General features: G+C 43.8%; 1 protein-coding gene across 1 annotated transcript in view; it reads right to left on the bottom strand.

The window, feature by feature from the left end:
* The window catches only part of LOC109638050 (uncharacterized), a 45,480-nt gene that overhangs the window by 6,835 nt on the left and 16,127 nt on the right, over nt 1–22,518 (bottom strand). The window contains exon 9 of the mRNA XM_069523876.1: nt 48–21,869. Coding sequence (XP_069379977.1) covers nt 48–21,869 — 21,822 coding nt within the window. The remainder of the gene's footprint in view (nt 1–47; nt 21,870–22,518) is intronic.

Below are 22,518 nucleotides of genomic sequence, written 5' to 3'. Positions count from 1 at the left end.
GATGCATTGGTTGTATTTGAATGAAAGCCATTTGAAAAAAAACATACCTGGTATCTCAACAGTCTCGCCAACAACAGTGTGGCCCAAATCAACTCTTGCATCTGGCTCAGCAGTTGATTCTTTCCCTTTTAGTGGTGGTTCAACCTCAATAAATGATGGAAGTGCAGTTGAGTCATTGTCCAGTTTCTCATCTTCATCATGAAAAGATGATGGAGAGGTAGCTGCAGATTGAACCGACACTGACTGGCTTTGTGGCTGAGCTGTTGACATTGGTGTGAGGTCTGAATGGGTCCTTGTGGACATTTCAGGAGTAGAAGAGACATCTCCCTCAAATTTGTCCACAACTTCCTCCTTCCCAGAGGTGTTATCAACATCAGCAGACTCCACCTTTGATGCTGTGGAAGCATCTACCTTGAATACAGTCTGGATTTCATTTGGGGACAGAGACTGTTCCTCTATACTGTCAATCTTTGGTTTCTTTGTAGCCATGAACTCTTCAGACACACTTTCAGACTTGTCAGAGACACTTTCAGTCTCATTGCTGAGGACGAAAGGAGATTTAGTTATTGCTGATAGAAGGCTACCATCCATCGTGATGGGGCTTTCTGTGGTCATGTTTTCTTCTGAGCTGCTGCTGCTTTCTGAACTCTCAGAACTAGAGGATGATGCTGCACTGATAGGTCCGGATGCAGAAGATAAGACAGTGATAGCTACTGTTACTACAGGTGATTGAGTTGCCTTTTCTCTTGAGCTACTTTCAGTATTGCTCACTGAGTCAACAAGTGTACTCTGAGATAGTTGAGAAACAGGCGGTGGTGTTGTAATGGACATTGCTACTTCTTTTGTTGTTGCAGTTTCATTATGTCGTGGAACAGATTCAACTAAAAAGGGGTCATAAAATGCCTCATAATCTGGGGTTGGATAAACATCATCTGGAGATGGCTTTGTCTTTGCATCAATTGAGACTTGGTCAGGAGTGGGTTCAACTGTCCCTTTTCCAGTTGAGGAAGATACGGCTTCAGCCACTGAAGAAGTTGTTTCACGACTTTCAAAAATTGGATGAGTGGTGGTCAGTGACAAATCCTGGGAGGAAAGATCAGTGTTAGGTCGGTGTGTTAGCGTGATCTCTGACTTGACTTGTTCAAATGATTCCTGAGGAGTTGTTAGGTGCTGTACAGGGGAAACTGTTGTAGCAAAATGGACCAATACATCAGACTGTGATGGCATTGATGCTGAAAGGACATCTGAAGTAGGTTCCATTGAAATGTGTTCAGCGGAGATTGTGGCAACCAGTACTTCAGTGTCTGGGCTTGTAGAGATTTCAGCAACATGTGTAACATCAGTGGGTAGAGGTGTTCTTGTTAGGTCTGAATCTTGTGTCCCCTCATGTTCAGGACCTGTTGATCCTGACTCAAAAGAAGTTTGTGTCTTAGTTGATTCGACAGTGCTGGCCACAGTGATCAAGCTCTCAGCTGACTTCTGACCTGAAGTTTGTTCATATGCAGATGATCCTGTCTTATTAGTTTGGGTGTTTTCAATCTCAGATGTTAAATTACTAGTGATACTATCTATCTTGATAGTAGCAGACAGGAATGAATGAGTTGGAGTGACAGAGTCGACAGAGTCAGAATCAAAGCTATCGGGGGTCTTGTCACTTGAACCATCCTCCGGTGAAATTATAATTTTCGTTTCTGTTGATTCAGAGATCTCCTCACTCTCTGATGATGTCTTTTCATTACTTGACTCAGCAGTTGTTTCCTTAATGACTGGGTGGGTAGGGGTAGTCTGTTCACTGTGTCCTGTCACCATTTTTGGTGTTGGTGATGATGTCACTTCAGAGGCCTTTTTATCGGTAACATCTGATATGGATGTCACTAATGAAGCCTCAGTGCTGAAAAGTGAAGAGGTAGTTTGGGATAGTGTCTCTTTTGTTTGCTTTGAAGTTGAAACAGTTGAACTCTTTGATGTTTGTTCTTTGGGTTTTGCAGATTTGTCAGTTGCAGTTTCTGGAGTCATGGATTCAACCCCAGACGGTTCTGTCCCTATAGAATCTAATATTTCATCAGTAGATGGAGAAGTTGTAACAGCATAAGTAGATGTTTCCCTGACTTCGGTGACTTGATCTGAGCTCCCTTCAGCATCAGTTGGAACTTCTTTAGTCACAGGTGCTTGGACTGGTGGTTCAACTGACTTATCTTCCAGTGATGTGGCTGTAACTCCAGTTTGGAGAGTTACATAACTAGATTCAAAGCGTTCGCTAGACTGCTCAGTGGGCAATAATGGGCTGGTTGTGGTCAACTCAGTTTTCCCGGAGGATATGTCAGTGTGGGGATAATGAGTGAATGCAACCTCAGACCTTGACTGTAGGAAGGTCACCTCAGGTGTTGTTGTATCTGGGACAAAAGTGGTGACAAACTGAATAGTCACATCAGGCTCTGAAGTGTTTTGTAGAGAAGAAACTGTTGATGACGAAACTGATTCTTCTGTAGCCATAGAGGTGATGTGATCTCTTGTGCTCTCTTCATTTGCTGGGGTTGATCTTACTCCATCGATTTGTTTCTCAGTGCTGATCATAGGGGATATTGGAGTGCTTACCATCTTTTCACTCTCAGATGTCATTGTCTCAGGTGATGCAGTTGTGGCATCTACAATCTCTACTCCAGAGCTCACCATATCTGCACCCTCTGTGATACTTGCCACTGAATATGTATCAGTGCTGTGGGGAGGCGATAATGTTGCTGTGGATAGCATTTGGCCCATTTGTATTGTACTGTGCACAGTAACATCTGAGACAGAAATGACTGAGGGTTTTAATGTGCTATTAAGGGACGAGGAGCTACTTGCTAGTGGCTCTGAAACCTCTCCTGTCTCAGTTCCAGGTGAAGTTGGAGATATTTGTTCTGCTGTTGTCATACCCTCACCTGAAATCTCTTCATCCATATCAGAGGCAGCAGTTGCTTCCTCAGTGCTGAACAGGGAGGAAACAGTGGATGTCACTAGTGTTTTAGATGTTGTCCATTCATTTGCAGAGGACGCTACAGTTATGTGTGGGGTATCCACCCTAGAGCCTTCCTCAAAGTCATCGGTACTTGAAGATTTATCATCAGATGCTTCACTGGTTGTTTTCAGAGTACCAGTTTCGGTGGACACTGGTGTGTGTGGTGTTACTGAAGATGCAGTGGCTTGGGTTGAAATGGATGAGCTTAAAGATTCAACAGTCATATCAATACTCGTGGCTGTTATTATTGTGGGTGATGTGGGCATGGATTCTTGTTTTTCATCTGTGCTGACCATATACTCCTCACTGGACACTGCATAGACGCAGTTGTCTGTTGAATCAGGTAAGGTTTGAAAAGGCAAAGCTGAGGATGTGGCAATTTCCATTATAGAATCAGTGACATTATCAGTGGTGTCCTCTCTTGATATATCATCCTCCAACAGCTCTGTAACTGGTTTGGTGTGAGTCTCAATGGGGGAAACCGTTTGGGGTGTTGTTAAACCATACATTTCTTCAGAGCTTGTGAACACAGTGGTAGCTGGGGTGGCCTGTAGTGATGATGTGAGTGTCTCTTCAGTCGATGTCTCCATAGCAGAAACATGTACCGTAGATGATGGCTTTGAAGTCGACTGTGAGTATTCAAAAGATGTTGAATCCAATGACAAACCAGTGGCTGGGGTTGCATGTGGTGTAACTGGTGAAGAGGTGAAGAAAGTGGCACTATCAGTTCCTGAACCCTCCATTTCTGTTACCTCCAGTGTTTGTGTCATTGAAACTGCTGTGACACCTCCAGCTTCCTCTGTCTGGATGGTTGGGGGAACTGAAGAGGAGGGTACCATGGAGATTGTATCTGCATCAATGATAGCATCATCTTTGGTGATAAGCTCAGGAGTGGGGGTGCCTTCCTTCATACTCACTGTCACTGCAGAGAACAGCTCATCTTCATTTGTTGCATCCTCTGTGAATATGATGGTTGTGCTGGGTAATGGTTTAGACACATGCAAGACCATTGTAGGCATTTGCACGGTTGAGTCAGTCTGGGGTTGGCTGCTACTGGGCGTAATGATCACCACCTGTTGGTCAGTAATGTTGTGATATATAATAGAGGGAATTGGACTGGACACTGCTGTGGGTCCATCTTGCTCATGTTCTCTGCTGAAGCTTACTGTGGTGAAGTCAATTCTGGTGTGATCACTAACTGAGGCTCCAATTGTGTGAGGGGACATAGTTGTATAGGAAGACTTTGTTGTGTGCTCAGCAGCAGTAACTTCTTCTCCAATGCCTGATGCAGGAGGCTCTGTTGCTTTAGAAGTGTAGGGGGTATCCGGGGTGATTTCGGCCTCCTGTGAGGAAACCTGTTCATCAGAGGTTGGTGTGACTGAAAAAAAGGTTTCAGTTTCACCTGTTGCTTCTCCAAATGTGACGCTCTCAATCCCTGATGGCTTTACTGTGAACACCTCAGTGGTTTGGTCACCAGAAGACCCCTCTTCTGTCACAGGAAAATCTGGAGCTTGTTTTGATTCATCAGTTGTAGAGAGAGACGTTTCAGCTGACTGGGTAGGTCTGTTAATAAACGCTGCTGTAATATTTTGCTTCTCAGTGCTGTAGAGAGAAGTTGTTGATGTTATTGGTTTATCTGTGGTAAACAGGGAAGATGCTGTACTCTTTGCACTATCAGGAGACTCGGTGTTATACACAGCTGAAGATGATATATAAGATCTCTCAGAGAACATATCAGTTGAGCTGCTCTGGACTGTTGAAGTGTGCTTTTCTGTGCTGTAAAGAGAAGAGACTGTGGTGCCAGTAAGTGTTTGTGCGATAGTATCGTCAGTTGATGTATTTTTTGTTTGGTCACTTGAGCTCTCTTCTGCGACAGCAACAGTACTAGAGGACACTGAAATTTCCTTTGTAGCTTCTACTGTAATGGACATGTGTGGAGTTTGGGTTGATGACATGAACTCCTTAGTAAGCTGTGTGCTGGAGGGATTTGAGGATGCAGCACCTGAGATGTCAGATGTGCCCTCAGGCTCTTCTATTTCAGTCTCATCTGTGGCCGGAATAAAGTCATCCTGGGGTTTAATAGTAGTCTTAGGGGCTAGTTCTTCACCAGACCCATCTGCACTGAACTCCAAATCGTCATCTCCAGATGAACCACTAGAACCCTCCATATCAATGTCGATAAACATCCCCTTTGAGGGAAACGTGGCGATGCTGGGGATTGCAATGGGTTGAGAGGTTTCAAGTGTATAGGGACTTGTTGTGACAGTTTTTTGCACTTTATCACTTTCCTCAACAAATATTGGTCTGAGTGATGGTCTAAATGTGGTTTTTGCAAAGGTTTGTTGCACAGATGGTTGCTCAGTCGCTGTTGGTGTTTCTAGGGGAGTTTCATCCGTGGATTCAGATATCTTGTCCCCGGAGCTCTCTACGTCAGTAAACTCACCAAGTGGCAATTTGCTCTGTGATTCAATGGAGTCAGTGTGTGTCACAGGAACAGAGGTTGAAGTTTCTGCAGCTGTAATGGACATTTCATCTGAGGCCTCTTTATCAGTGAATAATGACTGTGAGTCTGTGTCAGAAGCATTGCTGGAAGGTTTAACAGTTGTTTTCACAAAGCTAGGTAAGGATTCAACTAGAGTGAAGTCTGTGCTGATGCTGTAGTTGTTTTCAGTTGTTGGGAAAGTAGAACCATTCTCAGGTCTTACTGAATTGTCCTCTGTTTGACTTGTGCTGACAGTCACAGTTGTTGACCTTGTTGATGATCCTTCAGAAACTGGAGAAACTGACGATTCTGCTGCAGGTGATGGCATTGTTGTCTCATCTGTCTCAAGACTCTCTTTGGTTCCAGGTGATAGTGCTGTTGGAGCCACAGTACTGAATAAGGATGAAACTGAAGCTGTGACAACAGAGGTTGAAGTGAACATGCCTGGAGTTTGGTCAGCTGAGCTCTCTTCATCCATTGCAGTTGATATCTCTGTTGGATGTGATGACATTTCTGTCTGAACTGTGACAGCACTGTCTCGTTCCTCAATTGCCATAGTAGTTGGCTTCTCTGTGCTGGACATCGATGAAACTGTCGGAGCTGTGGTGTGTTCAGTGGACATATCAGTTGTCGGTTCACCTGAGCCCACTTCTTCAGTTGTTAGGAAAGTATAACTTTTCTCAGGTGTTACTGAATTCTCCTCTGTTTGACTTGTGCTGATAGTCACAGTTGTTGAGCTTGTTGATGATCCTTCAGAAACTGGAGAAACTGAAGATTCTGCTGCAGGTGATGGCATTGTTGTCTCATCTGTATCCAGACTCTCTTTGGTTCCAGGTGATAGTGCTGTTGGAGCCACAGTACTGAATAAGGATGAAACTGCAGTTTTGACTAGAGAGGTTGAAGTGATCATGTCTGGAGTTCTATCACCTGAGCCCACTTCTTCAGTCATTGTGAAAGCAGAACCTTTCTCAGGTGTGAAAGAATCCTCCTCTGATTGACTTGTACTGACAGTCACACTTGTTGAGCTTGTTGATGATCCTTCAGAAACTGGAGAAATTGATGATTCTGCTGTAAGTGTTGGCATTTTTGTCTTGTCTGTTTCCAGACTTTCTACTGTTCCAGGTGACAGTGCTGTTGGGGCCACAGTACTGAATAAGGAGGAAACTGAAGCTGTGGCAACAGAGGCTGAAGTGAACATGCCTGGAGTTTGGTCAGCTGAAATCTCTTCATCCTCTGCAGTTGATATCTCTGTTGGATGTAATGACATTCCTTTCTGAACTGTGACAGCACTGTCTTGTTCTTCAATTGCCATAGCAGTTGGCTTCTCTGTGCTCGACATCGATGAAACTGTCGGAGCTGTGGTGTGTTCAGTAGACAAACCAGTTGTCTGTTCACCTGAGCCCCCTTCTTCAGTTGTTAGGAAAGTATAACTTTTCTCAGGTGTTACTGAATCCTCCTCTGATTGACTTTTGCTGACAGTCACAGTTATTGATCTTGTTGATGATCCTTCAGAAACTGGAGAAACTGATGATTCTGCTGCAGGTGGTGGCATTGTTGTCAATTCTTTCTCAAGACTCTCTTTGGTTCCAGGTGATAGTGCTGTTGGAGCCACGGTACTGAATAAGGAGGAAACTGCAGCTGTTACAACAGAGGTTGAAGTGAACATGTCTTGAGTTCTATAACCTGAGCCCTCTACTTCAGTTAGGAAAGAAGAACTTTTCTCAGGTTTGACTGAATCCTCCTCTACCGGACTTGTGGTAACAGTCTCTTGTGTTTCAGGCAACTGTGATGTTGGTCCATCAGTACTGTAGAGTGATGACACTCTGGTAACAGTAGCAGATGAAGTATAGCTTGCTTTAATTTCAGGTGATGCAGTGACTGACGGTGACTCTGTTGTCAACAGTGAAGGGACAGTAGATGCAGTGAAGACTGACTCTTCAGTGAACTCAGTAATGTCATCTCCAGAGCTGTCTGTATCTGTTGAAATGAGGATTGTTGATGTTTCAGATTTCATAGTTGATTCACCAATGGAAGGTATGGACTCCACCATCATAATCTCACTGCTAATACCGTCATAATCAATACTTGGAGCAGTTGATGATATAAAAGAAGTCAAACTTGGAGTCTCCATTGTTGAGCTTGTTAATGCCCCATCAGAAACTGGAGAAACTGAAGATTCTGCTGCAGGTGATGGCATTGTTGTCTCATCTGTCTCAAGACTCTCTTTGGTTCCAGGTGATAGTGCTGTTGGGGCCACAGTACTGAATAAGGATGAAACTGCAGTTGTGACAACAGAAGTTGAAGTGAACATGTCTGGAGTTTGGTCAGCTGAGCTCTCTTCAATCACTGCAGTTGATATCTCTGTCAATTGTGATGACATTTCTGTCTGAACTGTGACAGCACTGTCTTGTTCCTCAATTGCCATAGCAGTTGGCTTCTCTGTGCTGGACATCGATGAAACTGTCGGAGCTGTGGTGTGTTCAGTGGACATATCAGTTGTCGGTTCACCTGAGCCCACTTCTTCAGTTGTTAGGAAAGTATAACTTTTCTCAGGTCTTACTGAATTGTCCTCTGTTTGACTTGTGCTGATAGTCACAGTTGTTGAGCTTGTTGATGATCCTTCAGAATCTGGAGAAACTGACGATTCTGCTGCAGGTGATGGCATTGTTGTCTCATCTGTCTCAAGACTCTCTTTGGTTCCAGGTGATAGTGCTGTTGGAGCCACGGTACTGAATAAGGAGGAAACTGCAGCTGTTACAACAGAGGTTGAAGTGAACATGTCTTGAGTTCTATAACCTGAGCCCTCTACTTCAGTTAGGAAAGAAGAACTTTTCTCAGGTTTGTCTGAATCCTCCTCTACCGGACTTGTGGTAACAGTCTCTTGTGTTTCAGGCAACTGTGATGTTGGTCCGTCAGTACTGTAGAGTGATGACACTCTGGTAACAGTAGCAGATGAAGTATAGCTTGCTTTAATTTCAGGTGATGCAGTGACTGACAGTGACTCTGTTGTCAACAGTGAAGGGACAGTAGATGCAGTGAAGACTGACTCTTCAGTGAACTCAGTAATGTCATCTCCAGAGCTGTCTGTATCTGTTGAAATGAGGATTGTTGATGTTTCAGATTTCATAGTTGATTCACCAATGGAAGGTATGGACTCCACCATCATAATCTCACTGCTAATACCGTCATAATCAATACTTGGAGCAGTTGATGATATAAAAGAAGTCAAACTTGGAGTCTCTATTGTTGAGCTTGTTAATGCCCCATCAGAATCTGGAGAAACTGACGATTCTGCTGCAGGTGATGGCATTGTTGTCTCATCTGTCTCAAGACTCTCTTTGGTTCCAGGTGATAGTGCTGTTGGGGCCACAGTACTGAATAAGGAGGAAACTGCAGCTGTGACAACAGAAGTTGAAGTGAACATGTCTGGAGTTTGGTCAGCTGAGCTCTCTTCAATCACTGCAGTTGATATCTCTGTCAATTGTGATGACATTTCTGTCTGAACTGTGACAGCACTGTCTTGTTCCTCAATTGCCATAGCAGTTGGCTTCTCTGTGCTGGACATCGATGAAACTGTCGGAGCTGTGGTGTGTTCAGTGGACATATCAGTTGTCGGTTCACCTGAGCCCACTTCTTCAGTTGTTAGGAAAGTATAACTTTTCTCAGGTCTTACTGAATTGTCCTCTGTTTGACTTGTGCTGATAGTCACAGTTGTTGAGCTTGTTGATGATCCTTCAGAATCTGGAGAAACTGAAGATTCTGCTGCAGGTGATGGCATTGTTGTCTCATCTGTCTCAAGACTCTCTTTGGTTCCAGGTGATAGTGCTGTTGGAGCCACAGTACTGAATAAGGATGAAACTGCAGCTGTTACAACAGAGGTTGAAGTGAACATGTCTTGAGTTCTATAACCTGAGCCCTCTACTTCAGTTAGGAAAGAAGAACTTTTCTCAGGTTTGTCTGAATCCTCCTCTACCGGACTTGTGGTAACAGTCTCTTGTGTTTCAGGCAACTGTGATGTTGGTCCGTCAGTACTGTAGAGTGATGACACTCTGGTAACAGTAGCAGATGAAGTATAGCTTGCTTTAATTTCAGGTGATGCAGTGACTGACGGTGACTCTGTTGTCAACAGTGAAGGGACAGTAGATGCAGTGAAGACTGACTCTTCAGTGAACTCAGTAATGTCATCTCCAGAGCTGTCTGTATCTGTTGAAATGAGGATTGTTGATGTTTCAGATTTCATAGTTGATTCACCAATGGAAGGTATGGACTCCACCATCATAATCTCACTGCTAATACCGTCATAATCAATACTTGGAGTAGTTGATGATATAAAAGAAGTCAAACTTGGAGTCTCTATTGTTGAGCTTGTTAATGCCCCATCAGAATCTGGAGAAACTGACGATTCTGCTGCAGGTGATGGCATTGTTGTCTCATCTGTCTCAAGACTCTCTTTGGTTCCAGGTGATAGTGCTGTTGGGGCCACAGTACTGAATAAGGAGGAAACTGCAGCTGTGACAACAGAAGTTGAAGTGAACATGTCTGGAGTTTGGTCAGCTGAGCTCTCTTCAATCACTGCAGTTGATATCTCTGTCAATTGTGATGACATTTCTGTCTGAATTGTGACAGCACTGTCTTGTTCCTCAATTGCCATAGCAGTTGGCTTCTCTGTGCTGGACATCGATGAAACTGTCGGAGCTGTGGTGTGTTCAGGGGACATATCAGTTGTCGGTTCACCTGAGCCCACTTCTTCAGTTGTTAGGAAAGTATAACTTTTCTCAGGTCTTACTGAATTGTCCTCTGTTTGACTTGTGCTGATAGTCACAGTTGTTGAGCTTGTTGATGATCCTTCAGAATCTGGAGAAACTGACGATTCTGCTGCAGGTGGTGGCATTGTTGTCTCATCTGTCTCAAGACTCTCTTTGGTTCCAGGTGATAGTGCTGTTGGAGCCACAGTACTGAATAAGGATGAAACTGCAGTTGTGACTAGAGAGGTTGAAGTGATCATGTCTGGAGTTTGGTCAGCTGAGCTCTCTTCAATTACTGCAGTTGATATCTCTGTCGGATGTGATGACATTTCTGTCTGAATTGTGACAGCACTGTCTTGTTCCTCAATTGCCATAGCAGTTGGCTTCTCTGTGCTGGACATCGATGAAACTGTCGGAGCTGTGGTGTGTTCAGTGGACATATCAGTTGTCGGTTCACCTGAGCCCACTTCTTCAGTTGTTAGGAAAGTATAACTTTTCTCAGGTCTTACTGAATTGTCCTCTGTTTGACTTGTGCTGATAGTCACAGTTGTTGAGCTTGTTGATGATCCTTCAGAATCTGGAGAAACTGACGATTCTGCTGCAGGTGATGGCATTGTTGTCTCATCTGTCTCAAGACTCTCTTTGGTTCCAGGTGATAGTGCTGTTGGAGCCACGGTACTGAATAAGGATGAAACTGCAGCTGTTACAACAGAGGTTGAAGTGAACATGTCTTGAGTTCTATAACCTGAGCCCTCTACTTCAGTTAGGAAAGAAGAACTTTTCTCAGGTTTGTCTGAATCCTCCTCTACCGGACTTGTGGTAACAGTCTCTTGTGTTTCAGGCAACTGTGATGTTGGTCCATCAGTACTGTAGAGTGATGACACTCTGGTAACAGTAGCAGATGAAGTATAGCTTGCTTTATTTTCAGGTGATGCAGTGACTGACGGTGACTCTGTTGTCAACAGTGAAGGGACAGTAGATGCAGTGAAGACTGACTCTTCAGTGAACTCAGTAATGTCATCTCCAGAGCTGTCTGTATCTGTTGAAATGAGGATTGTTGATGTTTCAGATTTCATAGTTGATTCACCAATGGAAGGTATGGACTCCACCATCATAATCTCACTGCTAATACCGTCATAATCAATACTTGGAGCAGTTGATGATATAAAAGAAGTCAAACTTGGAGTCTCTATTGTTGAGCTTGTTAATGCCCCATCAGAATCTGGAGAAACTGACGATTCTGCTGCAGGTGATGGCATTGTTGTCTCATCTGTCTCAAGACTCTCTTTGGTTCCAGGTGATAGTGCTGTTGGGGCCACAGTACTGAATAAGGAGGAAACTGCAGCTGTGACAACAGAAGTTGAAGTGAACATGTCTGGAGTTTGGTCAGCTGAGCTCTCTTCAATCCCTGCAGTTGATATCTCTGTCAATTGTGATGACATTTCTGTCTGAACTGTGACAGCACTGTCTTGTTCCTCAATTGCCATAGCAGTTGGCTTCTCTGTGCTGGACATCGATGAAACTGTCGGAGCTGTGGTGTGTTCAGTGGACATATCAGTTGTCGGTTCACCTGAGCCCACTTCTTCAGTTGTTAGGAAAGTATAACTTTTCTCAGGTCTTACTGAATTGTCCTCTGTTTGACTTGTAGTGATAGTCACAGTTGTTGAGCTTGTTGATGATCCTTCAGAATCTGGAGAAATTGACGATTCTGCTGCAGGTGATGGCATTGCTGTCTCATCTGTCTCAAGACTCTCTTTGGTTCCAGGTGATAGTGCTGTTGGAGCCACAGTACTGAATAAGGATGAAACTGCAGTTGTGACTAGAGAGGTTGAAGTGATCATGTCTGGAGTTTGGTCAGCTGAGCTCTCTTCAATCACTGCAGTTGATATCTCTGTTGGATGTGATGACATTTCTGTCTGAATTGTGACAGCACTGTCTTGTTCCTCAATTGCCATAGCAGTTGGCTTCTCTGTGCTGGACATCGATGAAACTGTCGGAGCTGTGGTGTGTTCAGTGGACATATCAGTTGTCGGTTCACCTGAGCCCACTTCTTCAGTTGTTAGGAAAGTATAACTTTTCTCAGGTCTTACTGAATTGTCCTCTGTTTGACTTGTGCTGATAGTCACAGTTGTTGAGCTTGTTGATGATCCTTCAGAATCTGGAGAAACTGACGATTCTGCTGCAGGTGATGGCATTGTTGTCTCATCTGTCTCAAGACTCTCTTTGGTTCCAGGTGATAGTGCTGTTGGAGCCACGGTACTGAATAAGGAGGAAACTGCAGCTGTTACAACAGAGGTTGAAGTGAACATGTCTTGAGTTCTATAACCTGAGCCCTCTACTTCAGTTAGGAAAGAAGAACTTTTCTCAGGTTTGACTGAATCCTCCTCTACCGGACTTGTGGTAACAGTCTCTTGTGTTTCAGGCAACTGTGATGTTGGTCCGTCAGTACTGTAGAGTGATGACACTCTGGTAACAGTAGCAGATGAAGTATAGCTTGCTTTAATTTCAGGTGATGCAGTGACTGACGGTGACTCTGTTGTCAACAGTGAAGGGACAGTAGATGCAGTGAAGACTGACTCTTCAGTGAACTCAGTAATGTCATCTCCAGAGCTGTCTGTATCTGTTGAAATGAGGATTGTTGATGTTTCAGATTTCATAGTTGATTCACCAATGGAAGGTATGGACTCCACCATCATAATCTCACTGCTAATACCGTCATAATCAATACTTGGAGCAGTTGATGATATAAAAGAAGTCAAACTTGGAGTCTCTATTGTTGAGCTTGTTAATGCCCCATCAGAATCTGGAGAAACTGACGATTCTGCTGCAGGTGATGGCATTGTTGTCTCATCTGTCTCAAGACTCTCTTTGGTTCCAGGTGATAGTGCTGTTGGGGCCACAGTACTGAATAAGGAGGAAACTGCAGTTGTGACTAGAGAGGTTGAAGTGATCATGTCTGGAGTTTGGTCAGCTGAGCTCTCTTCAATCACTGCAGTTGATATCTCTGTCGGATGTGATGACATTTCTGTCTGAATTGTGACAGCACTGTCTTGTTCCTCAATTGCCATAGCAGTTGGCTTCTCTGTGCTGGACATCGATGAAACTGTCGGAGCTGTGGTGTGTTCAGTGGACATATCAGTTGTCGGTTCACCTGAGCCCACTTCTTCAGTTGTTAGGAAAGTATAACTTTTCTCAGGTCTTACTGAATTGTCCTCTGTTTGACTTGTAGTGATAGTCACAGTTGTTGAGCTTGTTGATGATCCTTCAGAATCTGGAGAAACTGACGATTCTGCTGCAGGTGATGGCATTGTTGTCTCATCTGTCTCAAGACTCTCTTTGGTTCCAGGTGATAGTGCTGTTGGAGCCACGGTACTGAATAAGGAGGAAACTGCAGCTGTTACAACAGAGGTTGAAGTGAACATGTCTTGAGTTCTATAACCTGAGCCCTCTACTTCAGTTAGGAAAGAAGAACTTTTCTCAGGTTTGTCTGAATCCTCCTCTACCGGACTTGTGGTAACAGTCTCTTGTGTTTCAGGCAACTGTGATGTTGGTCCGTCAGTACTGTAGAGTGATGACACTCTGGTAACAGTAGCAGATGAAGTATAGCTTGCTTTAATTTCAGGTGATGCAGTGACTGACGGTGACTCTGTTGTCAACAGTGAAGGGACAGTAGATGCAGTGAAGACTGACTCTTCAGTGAACTCAGTAATGTCATCTCCAGAGCTGTCTGTATCTGTTGAAATGAGGATTGTTGATGTTTCAGATTTCATAGTTGATTCACCAATGGAAGGTATGGACTCCACCATCATAATCTCACTGCTAATACCGTCATAATCAATACTTGGAGCAGTTGATGATATAAAAGAAGTCAAACTTGGAGTCTCTATTGTTGAGCTTGTTAATGCCCCATCAGAATCTGGAGAAACTGACGATTCTGCTGCAGGTGATGGCATTGTTGTCTCATCTGTCTCAAGACTCTCTTTGGTTCCAGGTGATAGTGCTGTTGGGGCCACAGTACTGAATAAGGAGGAAACTGCAGCTGTGACAACAGAAGTTGAAGTGAACATGTCTGGAGTTTGGTCAGCTGAGCTCTCTTCAATCACTGCAGTTGATATCTCTGTCAATTGTGATGACATTTCTGTCTGAACTGTGACAGCACTGTCTTGTTCCTCAATTGCCATAGCAGTTGGCTTCTCTGTGCTGGACATCGATGAAACTGTCGGAGCTGTGGTGTGTTCAGTGGACATATCAGTTGTCGGTTCACCTGAGCCCACTTCTTCAGTTGTTAGGAAAGTATAACTTTTCTCAGGTCTTACTGAATTGTCCTCTGTTTGACTTGTGCTGATAGTCACAGTTGTTGAGCTTGTTGATGATCCTTCAGAATCTGGAGAAATTGACGATTCTGCTGCAGGTGATGGCATTGCTGTCTCATCTGTCTCAAGACTCTCTTTGGTTCCAGGTGATAGTGCTGTTGGAGCCACAGTACTGAATAAGGATGAAACTGCAGTTGTGACTAGAGAGGTTGAAGTGATCATGTCTGGAGTTTGGTCAGCTGAGCTCTCTTCAATCACTGCAGTTGATATCTCTGTCGGATGTGATGACATTTCTGTCTGAATTGTGACAGCACTGTCTTGTTCCTCAATTGCCATAGCAGTTGGCTTCTCTGTGCTGGACATCGATGAAACTGTCGGAGCTGTGGTGTGTTCAGTGGACGTATCAGTTGTCGGTTCACCTGAGCCCACTTCTTCAGTTGTTAGGAAAGTATAACTTTTCTCAGGTCTTACTGAATTCTCCTCTGTTTGACTTGTGCTGATAGTCACAGTTGTTGAGCTTGTTGATGATCCTTCAGAATCTGGAGAAACTGACGATTCTGCTGCAGGTGATGGCATTGTTGTCTCATCTGTCTCAAGACTCTCTTTGGTTCCAGGTGATAGTGCTGTTGGAGCCACGGTACTGAATAAGGAGGAAACTGCAGCTGTTACAACAGAGGTTGAAGTGAACATGTCTTGAGTTCTATAACCTGAGCCCTCTACTTCAGTTAGGAAAGAAGAACTTTTCTCAGGTTTGACTGAATCCTCCTCTACCGGACTTGTGGTAACAGTCTCTTGTGTTTCAGGCAACTGTGATGTTGGTCCGTCAGTACTGTAGAGTGATGACACTCTGGTAACAGTAGCAGATGAAGTATAGCTTGCTTTAATTTCAGGTGATGCAGTGACTGACGGTGACTCTGTTGTCAACAGTGAAGGGACAGTAGATGCAGTGAAGACTGACTCTTCAGTGAACTCAGTAATGTCATCTCCAGAGCTGTCTGTATCTGTTGAAATGAGGATTGTTGATGTTTCAGATTTCATAGTTGATTCACCAATGGAAGGTATGGACTCCACCATCATAATCTCACTGCTAATACCGTCATAATCAATACTTGGAGCAGTTGATGATATAAAAGAAGTCAAACTTGGAGTCTCTATTGTTGAGCTTGTTAATGCCCCATCAGAATCTGGAGAAACTGACGATTCTGCTGCAGGTGATGGCATTGTTGTCTCATCTGTCTCAAGACTCTCTTTGGTTCCAGGTGATAGTGCTGTTGGGGCCACAGTACTGAATAAGGAGGAAACTGCAGCTGTGACAACAGAAGTTGAAGTGAACATGTCTGGAGTTTGGTCAGCTGAGCTCTCTTCAATCACTGCAGTTGATATCTCTGTCAATTGTGATGACATTTCTGTCTGAACTGTGACAGCACTGTCTTGTTCCTCAATTGCCATAGCAGTTGGCTTCTCTGTGCTGGACATCGATGAAACTGTCGGAGCTGTGGTGTGTTCAGTGGACATATCAGTTGTCGGTTCACCTGAGCCCACTTCTTCAGTTGTTAGGAAAGTATAACTTTTCTCAGGTCTTACTGAATTGTCCTCTGTTTGACTTGTGCTGATAGTCACAGTTGTTGAGCTTGTTGATGATCCTTCAGAATCTGGAGAAATTGACGATTCTGCTGCAGGTGATGGCATTGTTGTCTCATCTGTCTCAAGACTCTCTTTGGTTCCAGGTGATAGTGCTGTTGGAGCCACAGTACTGAATAAGGATGAAACTGCAGTTGTGACTAGAGAGGTTGAAGTGATCATGTCTGGAGTTTGGTCAGCTGAGCTCTCTTCAATCACTGCAGTTGATATCTCTGTCGGATGTGATGACATTTCTGTCTGAATTGTGACAGCACTGTCTTGTTCCTCAATTGCCATAGCAGTTGGCTTCTCTGTGCTGGACATCGATGAAACTGTCGGAGCTGTGGTGTGTTCAGTGGACGTATCAGTTGTCGGTTCACCTGAGCCCACTTCTTCAGTTGTTAGGAAAGTATAACTTTTCTCAGGTCTTACTGAATTCTCCTCTGTTTGACTTGTGCTGATAGTCACAGTTGTTGAGCTTGTTGATGATCCTTCAGAATCTGGAGAAACTGACGATTCTGCTGCAGGTGATGGCATTGTTGTCTCATCTGTCTCAAGACTCTCTTTGGTTCCAGGTGATAGTGCTGTTGGAGCCACGGTACTGAATAAGGAGGAAACTGCAGCTGTTACAACAGAGGTTGAAGTGAACATGTCTTGAGTTCTATAACCTGAGCCCTCTACTTCAGTTAGGAAAGAAGAACTTTTCTCAGGTTTGACTGAATCCTCCTCTACCGGACTTGTGGTAACAGTCTCTTGTGTTTCAGGCAACTGTGATGTTGGTCCGTCAGTACTGTAGAGTGATGACACTCTGGTAACAGTAGCAGATGAAGTATAGCTTGCTTTAATTTCAGGTGATGCAGTGACTGACGGTGACTCTGTTGTCAACAGTGAAGGGACAGTAGATGCAGTGAAGACTGACTCTTCAGTGAACTCAGTAATGTCATCTCCAGAGCTGTCTGTATCTGTTGAAATGAGGATTGTTGATGTTTCAGATTTCATAGTTGATTCACCAATGGAAGGTATGGACTCCACCATCATAATCTCACTGCTAATACCGTCATAATCAATACTTGGAGCAGTTGATGATATAAAAGAAGTCAAACTTGGAGTCTCCATTGTTGAGCTTGTTAATGCCCCATCAGAAACTGGAGAAACTGAAGATTCTGCTGCAGGTGATGGCATTGTTGTCTCATCTGTCTCAAGGCTCTCTTTGGTTCCAGGTGATAGTGCTGTTGGGGCCACAGTACTGAATAAGGAGGAAACTGCAGCTGTGACTAGAGAGGTTGAAGTGATCATGTCTGGAGTTTGGTCAGCTGAGCTCTCTTCAATTACTGCAGTTGATATCTCTGTTGGATGTGATGACATTTCTGTCTGAATTGTGACAGCACTGTCTTGTTCCTCAATTGCCATAGCAGTTGGCTTCTCTGTGCTGGACATCGATGAAACTGTCGGAGCTGTGGTGTGTTCAGTGGACATATCAGTTGTCGGTTCACCTGAGCCCACTTCTTCAGTTGTTAGGAAAGTATAACTTTTCTCAGGTCTTACTGAATTCTCCTCTGTTTGACTTGTGCTGATAGTCACAGTTGTTGAGCTTGTTGATGATCCTTCAGAATCTGGAGAAACTGACGATTCTGCTGCAGGTGATGGCATTGTTGTCTCATCTGTCTCAAGACTCTCTTTGGTTCCAGGTGATAGTGCTGTTGGAGCCACAGTACTGAATAAGGATGAAACTACAGTTGTGACTAGAGAGGTTGAAGTGATCATGTCTGGAGTTTGGTCAGCTGAGCTCTCTTCAATCACTGCAGTTGATATCTCTGTTGGATGTGATGACATTTCTGTCTGAATTGTGACAGCACTGTCTTGTTCCTCAATTGCCATAGCAGTTGGCTTCTCTGTGCTGGACATCGATGAAACTGTCGGAGCTGTGGTGTGTTCAGTGGACATATCAGTTGTCGGTTCACCTGAGCCCACTTCTTCAGTTGTTAGGAAAGTATAACTTTTCTCAGGTCTTACTGAATTCTCCTCTGTTTGACTTGTGCTGATAGTCACAGTTGTTGAGCTTGTTGATGATCCTTCAGAATCTGGAGAAACTGATGATTCTGCTGCAGGTGGTGGCATTGTTGTCTCATCTGTCTCAAGACTCTCTTTGGTTCCAGGTGATAGTGCTGTTGGAGCCACGGTACTGAATAAGGATGAAACTGCAGCTGTTACAACAGAGGTTGAAGTGAACATGTCTTGAGTTCTATAACCTGAGCCCTCTACTTCAGTTAGGAAAGAAGAACTTTTCTCAGGTTTGACTGAATCCTCCTCTACCGGACTTGTGGTAACAGTCTCTTGTGTTTCAGGCAACTGTGATGTTGGTCCGTCAGTACTGTAGAGTGATGACACTCTGGTAACAGTAGCAGATGAAGTATAGCTTGCTTTAATTTCAGGTGATGCAGTGACTGACAGTGACTCTGTTGTCAACAGTGAAGGGACAGTAGATGCAGTGAAGACTGACTCTTCAGTGAACTCAGTAATGTCATCTCCAGAGCTGTCTGTATCTGTTGAAATGAGGATTGTTGATGTTTCAGATTTCATAGTTGATTCACCAATGGAAGGTATGGACTCCACCATCATAATCTCACTGCTAATACCGTCATAATCAATACTTGGAGCAGTTGATGATATAAAAGAAGTCAAACTTGGAGTCTCCATTGTTGAGCTTGTTAATGCCCCATCAGAAACTGGAGAAACTGAAGATTCTGCTGCAGGTGATGGCATTGTTGTCTCATCTGTATCCAGACTCTGTTTGTTTCCAGGTGATAGTGCTGTTGGAGCCATAGTACTGAATAAGGATGAAACTGCAGTTGTGACTAGAGAGGTTGAAGTGATCATGTCTGGAGTTTGGTCAGCTGAGCTCTCTTCAATCACTGCAGTTGATATCTCTGTTGGATGTGATGACATTTCTGTCTGAATTGTGACAGCACTGTCTTGTTCCTCAATTGCCATAGCAGTTGGCTTCTCTGTGCTGGACATCGATGAAACTGTTGGAGCTGTGGTGTGTTCAGTGGACGTATCAGTTGTCGGTTCACCTGAGCCCACTTCTTCAGTTGTTAGGAAAGTATAACTTTTCTCAGGTCTTACTGAATTCTCCTCTGTTTGACTTGTGCTGATAGTCACAGTTGTTGAGCTTGTTGATGATCCTTCAGAATCTGGAGAAACTGACGATTCTGCTGCAGGTGATGGCATTGTTGTCTCATCTGTCTCAAGACTCTCTTTGGTTCCAGGTGATAGTGCTGTTGGAGCCACAGTGCTGAATAAGGATGAAACTGCAGCTGTGACAACAAAGGTTGAAGTGATCATGTCTGGAGTTTGGTCAGCTGAGCTCTCTTCAATCACTGCAGTTGATATCTCTGTCGGATGTGATGACATTTCTGTCTGAATTGTGACAACACTGTCTTGTTCCTCAATTGCCATAGCAGTTGGCTTCTCTGTGCTGGACATCGATGAAACTGTCGGAGCTGTGGTGTGTTCAGTGGACATATCAGTTGTCGGTTCACCTGAGCCCACTTCTTCAGTTGTTGTGAAAGCAGAACCTTTCTCAGGTGTTACTGAATCCTCCTCTGTCTGATGTGTGGGAAGAGTCTCCTTTGTTTCAGATGACGAAGATGTTGGTTTGTCAGTACTGTACAGTGCTGAAGCTACAGTAACAGTATCTGATAAAGAAATTGATGATTGTTCCACTCTTTCTGTAGTAAGCATTGTAGCCAGCACAGTAGTTTCTGTTGATGTCGTATTAGATGTTTGGTCATCTGCACTCTCTCTAGCAATGCTAGGAAACAATGAATCTTTCTCTGTTATGCTACTCACTTGGGTCACCGTTGAGGATTGAGTTTGAGTTGTGTCTTCAGTTACATGTGAAATTTCCACTTTCAAAATTGTGGTTGAACCAGACGCACTTGATTTGATTGGGGAAGTTGGAGTGGCCACAGGTGCAGAGGTTTGATGAACTGAAGCCCCTTTATTTGTGACACGGGTGGTAGTTTCCACCTTTCCTTCGAGTAAATCAGTAACTCCTGATGCACTTTCTGCTGTATACTGACTGAAAAATCCTGTGAATGAAGCTACAGTTGTTTTGATCATTTCAATAGCACTGTATAATGGGGAAGCAGTGGTTGTAATGGATTCATGAGAGGGTGGAGCTGTTTCATTCGGTTTCTTCTCCTCCTGTACAGTGGTTGGTGCAGGAGATTTTATTAATTTACCAGTGGTAGAAATGGGTGTTTTTTCTGTGCCTGCTGTTTGTACTGTTTGTGATGTTACTTCACTCTCTCTTGTTTCTTGTTCTGTTGTACGTGTAGGGCTTAAGCTTGAAGACAATATTGCAGTCCCTGCAGAGGTACTTAATGGAGGGCTAGTTGTAAACATGTTTACTTGTTGGACTATTGACCCCACCTCATTTGATGTAGACATGACATCAGTCACAGCTTTCTCAGTAGGTGAAACGGAGGATGGTTGGCCGAGAGTACCTTTACCCTGACTTATGCCTGCCCCCTCTGAGCTTTGTGCCAGGGTAGGTGCTACAGGGGATGACTCAGTGCTGCTTACATCTACAGGTGGTGCTATCTCCGTCTTGGCTGGCAGTACACCATGGGCTGAGCTACCAGATACTAAAGGAGCTGTTGTGCTGAAGGCAAATTCTTTTGGGGTTTGGGTCTCTAATCCTCCCTCCACATCTTGAGTGGAGCTCTCTGAGTCACTATTTGTTGATGTTGGTGTGCTCCCATCAGCGTCATCAGAAGAGGGAGTCGACACAGACTTCAGCATAGACTGAATGTCATCTGCTGCAGCTGGAGTGGCAGATGTGCCGTGTGTTTCCTCTGTGACTTCAGCTTTATATGAAGCTGTGTGAGGTTCTGTTGAAGAAGTAAGAGGGAGCTTGTCTTCAGCCTTTTCTGTCTGAGTCACTGCTGAGTCATTTTTCACATAAATGGGAGTCACCCCCGACTTGTCTACCTCTTCTTGAACAGATGCAGTAATGACAGTGGTGCTTTCTTTATCACCCTTTGTTGTTTGGGTTTCTTCAGTTGCTTTGGTGATCTGTGGCTCATCTGGTGTTACTGTAGGAACTAAGTCAGCAGAGGTAACTGTGACATCACTCATCCCCTCAGTGGCAATTGTAGCGGCTGGACCAGATTCAGTTTTCTGTGTAGTTTTTGATGGAGCTGTTCCCTCTATTGTTGAGGCTGGAAATGAGGTTGAGTCTATCTGAGTGATTAGGTCTTCTTCTTTAGGGAGTGTGTGAGGAGGTGTTGATTCAACAAATGGGATTACATCAGTGTCATATATATCAACATCTGGGATCTCTGTCGAATTCTGTCCTTCCGTGGGTTCCTCCATAGAATCAGTGGAGCTACCTACAGGGAGATTGGTCCAACTATAATCAAAAACAGTGGTTATTTCATCACTTGCTCCCAGACTTGTCACATTTGTTGAAATCTGGGTACCTTTGGCCTCTATTTCTCCAGGGCTCTGTGGCTCCAATGTGATCTCTTGTTTACCGTTTAGAAAGCTGACAGCTGGAGTGACAGTTACAGCTGCTTGAGAGAAAAGGTCTGGGTCTCCACTCTGCGGAATGGGCTCACCATCAGCAACAGAGGAGGTGGGCTGGTCATGCTCAACTGGGATGGCAGAAGACTGTGAATCTTTTGGTTGTAGAGCCTGGTCAACTATAAAGAAAATAAAAGTTTAGCCATCTGGTTTAAGAAAAACTCCAAACTCAAGAAACAATTATGATGTTTTCCTAAAATCCTGGGAGAGACATTGTATAGATACACAATCACACACATCCCTCTTAAGAGCTGCTGTTTTCATTATGAATGGATGGATAAACACCAGAATTCCTCACTTTATGAGAAAGAGACAAACATATTTACAATATTATATCTTACGATTGCAAAAAGTTCTAAGTAAAAAAACACTGTAAATAATTTTTCCTCCGCCATATTTGAAAGCCTTGACCGAATAAGTATCTGAACTTCGTCCAAAAAATTGATTCTCTAGATCACTGTGAGAAGAACATATATTGGTATGAGGCATATCCAAAACAACATCTTCAAAATTTACAGCTTAAAATAATAAATGTGAGTTTAATCAAAACATTTAGGTCCAGCTCTTCATAAAATAAACCTTAAAACCTTCCTAAAGGTAGAACATATCTGTATTATTCACATTAATATGGATACCATTATGTTGTCATCTTATTGTTCCTGCTCCCTGTATTCGGGTAAGGGGGGGGCTAACTCAGGAGCAGAGCTCAATTCCCTGTACAACATGCAGCATGTTATCATCATCTATAACACTATGTTGCCTTGGATG

Source organism: Paralichthys olivaceus, chromosome 4, assembly GCF_024713975.1.
Source record: "Paralichthys olivaceus isolate ysfri-2021 chromosome 4, ASM2471397v2, whole genome shotgun sequence".
In the NCBI taxonomy this organism is placed as follows: domain Eukaryota; kingdom Metazoa; phylum Chordata; class Actinopteri; order Pleuronectiformes; family Paralichthyidae; genus Paralichthys; species Paralichthys olivaceus.
The sequence above is the reverse complement of the archived record's forward strand: the minus strand, read 5'-3'. Positions and strand labels throughout refer to the sequence as shown.